Source organism: Drosophila navojoa, chromosome 5 (assembly GCF_054131105.1).
Source record: "Drosophila navojoa isolate 15081-1374.11 chromosome 5, UAZ_NAV_1.0, whole genome shotgun sequence".
Taxonomy (NCBI): Eukaryota; Metazoa; Arthropoda; class Insecta; order Diptera; family Drosophilidae; genus Drosophila; species Drosophila navojoa.
This window is the reverse complement of record NC_142893.1, coordinates 8,888,612-8,899,584: the sequence shown is the minus strand read 5'-3', so window position 1 is coordinate 8,899,584 and position 10,973 is coordinate 8,888,612. Positions and strand designations below refer to the sequence as shown.

The following is a 10,973-nucleotide window of genomic DNA, read 5'->3' as shown; positions in this document are numbered from 1 at the left end:
CGTAAAACTCGCAGAAAAAAAAGAAAACACTCGTCGAACCCTAAAACGTGAAAGCTAATGGATGTTGAGGGTGCACGCGAGTCACGGGGCTGGGTGCGGCGGCAAGGGGTGTTGCGGTTTGCCAAATTTAAATTTAAATGCGAACGCGAGCGCAGCGCTTCAGTTGTTAACTTAAAGCTATTCATTTCAGTTTTTAAGCAGCTGCGTCTGGGCTCCAGGATGTGGATCTGGATGCGGCAAAGGACATTGTTTATTTCTGGGCAAATCAATTACAGCTGTACAACTCCGCCAGGCAACTTCGTCGCTCTTCATTATTTTGTCACGGGCTTCACTTGCTGCGATTGCTGGGAGCGAGTTTTGATTAGCTTCCGCCCACGCAGCTTGGCGGACATTTGACGTCAACGTGGCGTATACGTAATACGATTGGTCCGGATGGAGCCTGGGCTTGGGCCTGTGCCTGGGCCGGGCCTGTATCTGGCGCCTGTCTCCCTCCCCCGAATGCTCGCTCCGAGCAGGTAATAAAATAATAAAATGCCGTTTTCTGATGTTCCCTTAAATTTGCCTCAACTGTGCAGACTTTTCGCTGTCATGGCAGCCATTTAACAAGAAAAAGAAGAAGAGCAAAAAACGCACACACATAAAAAACAGAAGAAAACTAAAGCACTTAAAGCGAATTCAGCTGATGGCATCAGCGAAGCCAATGCGATGATTGCCCATGTCAAATTCTGTATAATATTTGCCCAGGAATACATCGCCCAATATCCAAAGTGGTCCGCTGGGCGAGGGCAAGTCGACGGCAATGAAAGCCGAGGCGCAGACCGTGCGATCCTGGAAGATATCATGGAAGACATAGTCCTCGCCCTTCAGCTGGAAGCGCCGATTGCCCAGGGTGAACGTTAGTGTGGGCAGGTGGGGCACCTGGTCGCAGGGCACCGAGAACTGGCCATAGGCAGCGGGCGTGCCGCCTATCGACTCGTTGATGAGTATCGCCTGCTCGTAGGGCACGGCCAGGAAGGAGGTGCCCGTGTCGATGATGACCTGGCAGCCATTCAGGCACAGCTGCAGCTTGCCGATGCGCGCCGTCTCCAGCTTGACCTGCCAGTAGGCGCGATGCGTGACGGGCACGTAGGTGAAGTTGCCGCGATAGTAGCGCGAGCTAGAGCCGCCGAAGAAGAGATAGCCGCCCTGCTTGCTGCTCAGTTCGCGATTGAGATAGACGGAGAAGACGGGCCGCTTCAGCAGATTCTGCTCCATGATGGCATAGAACGGCGGCTTGATATTCTGTATGGAGATGCCGCGATAGCCCAGCCCGAAGATGCCATCGAATTTGGCTGCCAGAAAGATGGGGCCCGGCATATCCGTGGCCTCGGCAAACGTCTGATTCGGTATCTCCAGCCCGGCGACGCGCACCGTGTCGTGGGACAGATAGCCGGCCAGACTGCCCGACCCGTATTGTATATCGAAGCGTTTGCCATTTGACCTATAGCTGCTTGACTTTTTGGCATTGAAGCGACTGTGTATCTGGCAGGCGAGCTTCTTCTGGCACGACTCCGAGGGCACCCACAGGTTCGCCGAGCCCGTGTCGAAGATGACGTTGAACGTCTGCTGGGGCGTGCCAATGCTAATGGGGCCAAAGTACTGGGCGTCCAGATAGTTGCTCAGCGGCACACTGCGCGCCTCCTGCTCGTTCGCCCAGATGCTGTACCTGAGCCGCAGCCGATCCATGCGTATCCCGAACTGCTGAAAGCGATGCCGCACCGACGCGAATCGACTCAATGGCACGCGATACAATTGCGAGCCCCAGCCCATGGCAGCGAGTGCCAACAATGACAGCAGCAGCAGCAACAATGACAGCAGCTTCATTATGCTAGCCAACAACTCAACAATACTTGTAGCTCTTAATATTCAGATGTTGCTGCTGCTTCTCCTGCTTCTCCTGCTGCTTGGCAGAAAAATCAAAAGCTGATATGCTTGACTGTTGCCGACTTGTTATGAGTGTATAATACATTGCATTTAGCTGTTGTCAGCAGCTTAAATTTCTCATGCATAAGAAATTTCATTTGAGTCGAGAAAGTGTGAAGCTGGCAATGCCCGACTAGCAAATACCCCTGAACTGCATGCATAATATGAAATTGAAGGATGAAGTGTGTGAGTTGGACTGTACAACCCCATTATTCCATTCTAATCTACTAAACTACAAACTCATCAGCTTCTCCGGCTTTCCGCCCTCGCCTGCTTTTATTGGCAACCAGATTAGATGGGAGCTGCTTTGGCTGAGCTGTCAGTCCTTCCGCGTATATGGAGCTATGGCGCCAAATGAGCTCTGCATTTGTGGGCAGCACTAAATCCTATATTAATCCTCATAAACCAGTCAGCTCCAATCCATTTTCACAGAACTGAATTCAGCAAAATTTGAAATTCGTATTTAGGGGAAGTCTTTCTATGTATAGACCATAGACTTGTAAATGTTGAATTTTGCTGTTTGGAGATAATTTGCTGGAGGCTCCCAGCAGCCAATCGAATTTATTAAAATTTAAATGTTAAAGTCTGCTTAATCTGACTAAAAATAAATAAGCCATTAAATTATTTGCATGGATTTTGTTTTGTATTTTATAGAGTTTTTAAATTAATTTTATTATATTATTTTATTATTATATTTTCTTATTATATTATTATATAATAGTATTCCGCTTCTAAATTATTTTTAATTAATTTATTTATTATTTTATAATATTTTTAAAGCCAATTTAATTTGATTAATTAATTTTTTTTATTTATTTTTTAAAATTATTATTAAGGCTTTTATTTAATTTTATTTTAATTTTTATTTTATTATATTTTATAAATATTATATATTTTATTTTATTAAAAATTTTATATTTTATTTTATTATATTTTCTTTAGCGTTAAACGTCTTCTTTTGTTTTCATGGAAATTTTACATGTATTGTATTTCTTACATTTTTCTTAAATTAATTTGCTATTATATTTTCTTTTATAGTTTATTATTATCAAGTTTTTTTTCAAGTTTTAGCAAGTGTTAAATTATTGTCATTCAAGTTTGGTATCTTAACAACACAATTAACCGAAATAGGAAAAGTTCTCTCGAAAAGCAATAAACCAACTAGAGCTGCATTAGCTCCATCTCAAGCAGACACTCTTCATACCTGAAACGGCTGTCAGGCACGCGATAATATCCAAAATTCCCCAGCAGTAGTTGGCTCAGGGTATATTAAGCGTAATTGGAAATGTGAGAGCTGTGTGCGTGGCATGCAGCAAGAGGCACAAATGAAATCCAGCGCAGCCCTGGCAACAGCAAAGCGAGCGAAAGTGTGCCAAATCGAAGTAGGCGTCGCTGCGCTGCTCCTCAATTCTATTTTTGACAGGCAGCTCGATCTATGCTATGCTCAATTACAGCGGAGGTGACCCGGCCATGATCTGGCTATAATCAATCACATTAAGCGAAACGCCCTCCCCCCACACACACAGCAGAAGTTCGCCTTTGTGTAGCATACTTTTCAGCGCAATGCCAGAGATTTCTGTCAGATTACGACAGCAGCAAACGAAACTTGATTTGCTTTGTGTATTTGTCTTAAATGTTAAATGAATGACTGACTGACTGACTGAGTTGACCAACTTGAATGACTTTTCGGCTGTGGGCGGGGAGCTGGGGCCATTAGAGACGAAGTATGCCAATCAAGTGAAGAGCGACAGAGCCGTAAATCACGCATTCGCCTCGTACCACGCTGACAAATGTGCTGCAATTAAAATGACACTACGGCTAATGCGGCAACAACAACAAGAACAACAACAGCAACAGCAACATTAACAGATAAAAGAATAAAGGAGAAAAGGAGAAAAGGCCACCAGCTGCTGGTGCTGTCAATAGCAGCACTTACCACACCTGCCACACGGCAGGCTAATGGCCAAAAGCTAGACGACAACAATGGCTTGGCGCTCGACGCTTGGTGCTTGCTGCTTGGCATTGTTAACTGTTCTCGGCTGCTGAGGGCTTGCCAATATTTGAGGGCAGGCACAATTAAATATGTATGGTGCTCGCTATTGACACAGCTCGCGCGCGCGCTCGTTGTTCTGTTTGCTTTGGCCTGGCAGCAAAACAAGCCTTTGATGTGATATATAATTGACAGCGCAACCAAAAAATGAAAGAGAGAGAGAGAGGGAGAGAGTTGACGTAAATAATATTAAATAGTAATTGAAATCGTATTACTGCCATTAGCAGCTGGCTGGACAAGCTGTCAGCTTCTGACAGAGTTCTCATTGAATTAGTAGCAGGACTCGGGGCACACGACACAGGACTCACCGGGCCAAAAAACTTTTGGCCAGGCGCCGGCCAAGTTGTCAGCTCAGTTTAGGCCAAAAGTTTTCAACAAGTGTCAAACTCAAACCGACAACAGGCGCCATTGTGTGTCAACACTTGTTGCCCCAAAAGCAAAGCAAAAGAAAAAAGTGCAAAAGGTAGCAGCGGACAGAAATAATAAGGTAAAAGGCTGAAATGAAACGAATCTCAAACCGGAAATTGCGAGGCAGCATTTGTATCCTTTTGATGCTCTTAAATTAAGTTTGCCCAGAAAAGTTTTCATTTCTCATTTTTTATCCTTTCTAATAATGTGGCAAACAGCTCTAAAGTTTTTTAAACCAAGAAGCAAGCCTGCGCCTGTGCTCTCCATTTATCTGGCCGCCCATAAAACTACAAGCTCATGCGGCACTTGCAACTTGCACTCGGGCAAACTGAATAAACTCGAAAGTGCTCGATGGCACTTGGGTTTCAGTTGAGCTTTGTGCTAAAACCAAAAACCCAATTAAATGGCCAGCAAAACCAAATACACTAAACTTTATCAAAAGCAGCCACAAGTGCTGCCCAATGTGGTCAACTCTCTCCCCCACCCTCTCTCCTTGTTTCATGTGTGTGTCTTTTTTTTTAGCTACCAGCTAAAGAACATGGTAAAGTATTCAATACACAACACAAAGCTCGAACTTTGAGCCACCCAGCCGCCCTCATAGATATCAAATGGCAAGCGTCCGACCACAATGAAGCTGGGACCATGCCTAAAATAATATTTTTGGCCGCAAAGTTTTGTAGATACACGCCGAATGACTTGTTGCCCCGTGAAATATCAGCAACAGGCCGCATTATTAATGGCCCAATTAGTGGTTCAAACAGGTTGCAACAGTTTTCCGCACGTTTGCGTTCAACGGCAACAAAAACAAAGCACAAAAATGAAGGAAGGAAGAAAACTTTCTGCAGCACGCACAAAAGTATGCTACAAATTTTGCTGGCAGCCATTTCTCCCCACAGAGTTGTTTCTGCCTTTACATTACGCTACGCACGGCAGCAGCTGTTGCTGCCGTTGCTGTTGCTGCTGGTGATGCAAATGTCGCCGCAGCTGCTGCAAAATATGAATATATTGCCAATGCGCCGGCGAGTGTTGTATGTTAAAGCTGAAGCTGAAATAGAGCACCCCGTTGCATTAAAGTGTCATCTTCTGTTGCCTTATTGACACACACACACACACACACACACACACTCGTACAGCAGCTACTTTTACACTTCACTTTGCTGCTTGAAACGTGTTTGAGCAGCTAAGCTTACTTGAGTGCGTTGCCTGTTCGTGATAACCCGTTAGCAGCAACCACACTCGTCGCCGGCTTATTAGATTTTGGCACTCAAGCGTTTGCAATTATGCGAACATTTTAACTTCCCAACTGCCTGCAAAATTTAACTCGGTAATCATAGCGCCTAGTTATTGAGGTAGCTAACGCATTCAACCCTTTGATTGGCAATAACTCAATTTTACAGTTTGAAATGAGCTCAACTATAAGCTGTTGCCATTGTCCATGTTGCTGCTAGTGTTGATTGTTGCTGGCGCAGGTTGCTGCCTTTGTTGCTGCTGCTAAGCTTATACACAGCTGTTAATTATTTTAATGTTTGCTCTCAACATAGCTGCAGCTTATGGGTTAAAGTTTTTTATAATAATCCGACTACTACTACTACTGCTGATATTGACTGTTTGTTTGTTGCTGTTGTGACTGTGGCAATTATTAGTTAAGGCCATGCTATTTCTATTGTTAATGAAACCATTGTTGCTGCTAATATTGGGTACTTTGTATTCAATGTTGCTGTTGCAGTTGCTGCTCTTTAGAGTGGAATTGTTGCTGATGTGACTGTTATCGTTGATGTTGCTGTAGTTACTATTGTTGCTGTATGTTTCTGATGCTGTTGATGTTGCTGGTGTTGCTGATGCTGTTGATGTTGCTGATGTTGCTGATGCTGTTGATGTTGCTGTTATTGCTGATGTTGCTGTTATTGCAGATCAAGCTCAGGTTGCTGGATGTTCCTGTTGCTGCTGATATTGCTGATGTTGCTGATATTGCTGATATTGCCGATATTGCTGATATGTTGCTGATGTTGTAGATATTACTGACATTGCTGATGTTGCTGATCATACTAATATTGCTGGTGTTGCTGCAGTTGCTAGTGCTGCCTTATTTATAGCAATAAATACAATTGTTGCTGCTACTGATGCTTTAGATGTTGGCTGCCCCTCCTCACTGCTCCATTGCTGTTGCAACCGGATAAGCTGCGACTGTTGCTGCTGCAAAGCAGCTTGTTTGCTAATGGTGTTATTTTAGTTAATATTTCCGTTGCATTTGCCGTAAATCTGTATGCTGCTGCAGCTACAGATGGCCATTGCTGCTGCTGTAGTTGTTGCTGTTGAAGTGTTCTTCATGCAACGGATGCTGCTGCTGTTTAGAAGTGATTGCTGCCGTTTTGATTTCCTTTGTGTGCATTGCTATTGTCATTGAAGTAGCTCCTTTCGATAATTCTACAAATATATACCCATGCTCCAGCTGCTGTTGTTGTTGTTGTTGTTGTCACATATGCTGCTGCTATTGTTGCTCTAAATGTTCTAGTTTAAGTTGCTGTTGCTGTTGCTGTTGGCAATGCTTCGCTAGTTGTGGCCCATGTTTTTATTGATGTTTGCTGCCATAGCAATAATTGGTGTTGTTGCTGCTGCTGCTGCCGCTGCTGCTGCTGCTCCTGCTGCTACTCCTGCTCCTGCCGCTGTTGTTATTGTCAGCTGACTGGCACATGCAATCAATTAAGCCTGCGATTGATCTGATGTCAAATGTTTTGCTACTTTATATTGATTGATTTCTTCCTTTGGCTGTGCGCCCAATAGAAAGCAATCTTGGCTGAATTCTATGGAAACGCCGCAATTGTGCGCAAAATGCTTGGCTGGCAGGCAGCTCCACTGACGGCAGAGTTCATGAGTTGGCAGCTTGAGCGTTTAAAGAGTATTTATAGACGGGCTATCAAAATAATTGGTATGCATGACAGTCAACAGCCAACGCGGAGTGTAAGAGAATAGATGATAATACCGATGATATACCCTGTATAAGCAAAAATGGAAGTGAACTGAGAGTTGTTAAAGAAAAACTCTGAAAAGTCTTATAGAAATTTTCTGCATATGGTTTTTCCATGTCCAAGCGAATTCTCAAGGGCGTTGGAGATGGAGCAGGAGACATAGCTAGACACGCTGCGTCCATCAATTTACATGTATAACTTTATCTATATTAACTAAACATAGTCCAGTTGATTGACAGCTAATTCCATTTTGTTTTGATGGAAATTGTTCTTTAAACGTTAACGGACAGTGCTTGAAGTTGTCAGCAGCAGCAGCAGCAGCAGCAGCAACTTCGTCAGTTTGCGACAGCAACTTAACGGGAAGTTTCTTCACTAATCTCTCTACAGCAGTGACATGCCTTTGGCCAGAGCAAAAATATTTAATTAGCTATAACACAAGACACGCCCAGGGGACTGTCAGACGGCCGGCCGGCCGGCCGGCCAACCAGACAGTCGAGCAGTCAAGCGGGCGACTGCCACATCCTGTGCCTGGCGGCCCAGGCACATTTTCCGTGGCATTGGAGCGTGAAACCATGTCGATGGAATTCATTTTGTGGCCGCTAGATTAAAGAGAATTCCCCAAATGAGTCGCCAACTTGTGCGCACAAAGTTCAAGCTTTAATGCCAGCTACTCAAACTGAAATAAATGTGCGAGTCGAGCATAATTAAAATGGATTTGCCGCGACGTGCCATAAATCACAGCAGCATATAGCTGAGCGCCGAGAGTTACCTACACTGGAGCTCTATTAATATGAGAGAACTGTAATAAGTTGCTTAGTTATTCATTAAATCATGGAAATTCCACGGAAATCCATTTCGACAGTCTGCTATGAGCTATTAAATAATGTTTGTCAAATTAAATCTATTTTAGGAGCTTCATTATGTTGGCTTTGATAGTTTGGCATAGGAGCTTAAGGAGCGTTATAATTAATAATACAAATATTATTGTTTAATTTATAAATAATTTTACAAGCAAACACAGGAGAATGGTCTATGCTAAATATTTGCGTAAAATTTCATTGCATACCCAACAGGCGCAATAAAAATTATATTGACATTTCAAAGGAATGACACAACAAAACCTTTTGTTTCTCTGGGAGTAGAACTGCATATTTCTATACTTTTATTTTCTAATATAACACTTTCAGGGTATGACTGATTTATAGCTTTAAAGAAAAATATATACATATATATATATATAGTAATTTCCTAAGATGTGACAAACTCAAACTTTCACAGCTCGCATCTCGTAAACAGGAAATTATTTATTTTTACTATGTTCCCGTCATGTTCTAGACAGAGAATTTTTATTTCGCTTTATCAACAGCTAACATTTCAATAAAAAAAAATTTAAATTGCTTAAAATAATATGTAGCCTCTTTAAGATAAATTCAATATAAAAATATGAATATAAAAGTAGAAAAAATGAATAAAATATAAAAAAAATATATATATATAAAAAATATATATTTTTAAATTTATATATGTATTTTTTAAATTTATAGATATTTTTCCATTTAATTAACTTTTTAAATTATTTTTTATTATTATTATTATTCACATTAAATTTTAGTACTCATATTTAAATTTAAATATATATATTTTTTAAATTTATTATATTAATTTAATTTAATTTTTTTTCCATTTTTATATTCATATTCTTCCATTTGAAGTATATTAATAAATAGTTTTATAAAAATTTAAATATATTAATGTTAAATTCAGTAATGTATTACATAGACTTTAATAAATGAACATTTCTTAAGCTTCTTTAATTAATTGTTAATTTAAGCATAGCGTCAACTTTTTCTTAGACTAATTAAAATTGCGTGTTGAAATTGAAGCTGGAATTATGTGCTTTAAGTAAAACCAAATGAAATATTGTAAATTGTGTTTTGTGTAACTTGGCTAATTATTTAGCCTTCCGCTGTTGTTGTTGTTGTTGTTGCGCTGGCTTTGTGGCAACATTTTGCGGTCGTCAATTTGTCGGCCCAGCCACACGGCTGACCTTAAACATAATTTTTGGCTGGCAGCGGGTCGAGTGGGCAATGTAAAACTCACTTTTGATAATGCGGCAACTGGAAATTATGTTCGCCCGTCCGCAGTTAATTAAAGCGCCTTCAGAAATTGAGTGTGTGTGCTGTGGATGTGTGTGTGCAAGTGCGTGTGCGTGTGCGTATGTGTTTGTGTGTGTGTTTATATCCTCAACAGGCGGCAGCAATTTGAGCGTCTAAGCGACTTTTAATTGAGTTTTCATTTCGCGCTCGTTATGTTGGCCAAGCTTTTGTGCTTTACTGTTGAAAGGAATGAATGAATGAATGAAAGAAGGAAGCAACGCACAATTTGGTTAATTAAAATGTTACAATTGACGTTGGCATTTTTGTGGCAGTTGCCAGTTAGCAATTGCCAGTTGGCAGTTGGCAGTTGGCATTCTGTGGTTATCATTGTGCGCGGAGGGGCCACAAACAGATATACTTGGAAGTGGAAACGGCACAGTCAGGTAGCAAAGTACCAAGTGTCCTTGTGCTCAGCTGCATTTGACAGGCGTGTGTGTGTGTGTGTGCCAAAAGTTGTGCACTTCATCAACAAGAAGCAAGCAAGGACGTTGCCAGAACAGCAGCCACAGCTACACATACATACACACACACACACACACATACACAAATGCTACTTAATTTCTACAGTCTGTAAAAATCTTTATTTATTGCAACTAATTTACATAAACATAAAAAAAACCTTTGCAATTGCCGCAACACATACGAAATGACGCCCACAATAAATGCTGCCCAATTTTTATTGTTGTTGTTGTAGTTCATTTGGCATTTAAGTGCCTTGAACTTTGCCTCTGTATGTGTTAGCTCGAAAATATTGCCATTAGCTTAAGTACAAGCACTCACTGTTATAACTGTTATACATTTTTTTTGCTTTTGCTCTGCTCAACTGTTCTATTACTCATACGCCGCGTAGCCAGCGCATATCCGGCTTGAAGCCGGCGCTAACTGGCATTCTTTAGCCGTGCCATGCACATACATATTATATTAATAAACATATTCATTTTATATGCACTTCATGCGGTTGCCTCTACAGCAATTCTCATGTTTTGCATTCATATTGCCCCCCATACATATGCATATTTATATATATATCTATGTATATATGTATATGGCCAAGCTGGGCTAGCAAAAATATGAATAAGTGGCAGCAGACAGCATGGCTGACCCTAAAATATTCAAGTGCTCTTCATATGCCTTATCAGCATGCACAAGCCGTGTCCTTTGAACTATTTTCAGCCACGTGAACCCATTGAACTCGAGAACTATAAAGTCTGAGCGGCGCAAGTTTTGCTGAATCAAAAGAAATTTTCACTGAAGGCAGCAGAAACTAAGACTAAAACTAAATATAAAAAATTTGTATAAAGTCTTTTATATAAATATATTTTATCAGCTCAAAATTCAGTATTATATATCAGTTTTAGGCCTTGTCTAGGGTATTTGCGCGTCTGGCCTACCCTTCACTTGGTTTCTGCGCTCAGCTTGGCTCGACTCATG

The 10,973-nt window shown here is 41.4% G+C and overlaps 1 protein-coding gene across 1 annotated transcript; it reads right to left on the bottom strand.

Moving 5' to 3' along the window:
• Positions 1 to 532: 532 nt before the first annotated feature.
• On the bottom strand, positions 533 to 2,071 carry LOC108655199 (lysosomal aspartic protease). The gene has a single exon (XM_018106935.3). It carries the CDS (start codon positions 1,861 to 1,863, stop codon positions 676 to 678), a length of 1,188 nt encoding a protein of 395 aa, XP_017962424.1. The 5' UTR covers positions 1,864 to 2,071; the 3' UTR covers positions 533 to 675.
• Between the last annotated feature and the right edge of the window lie 8,902 nt (positions 2,072 to 10,973).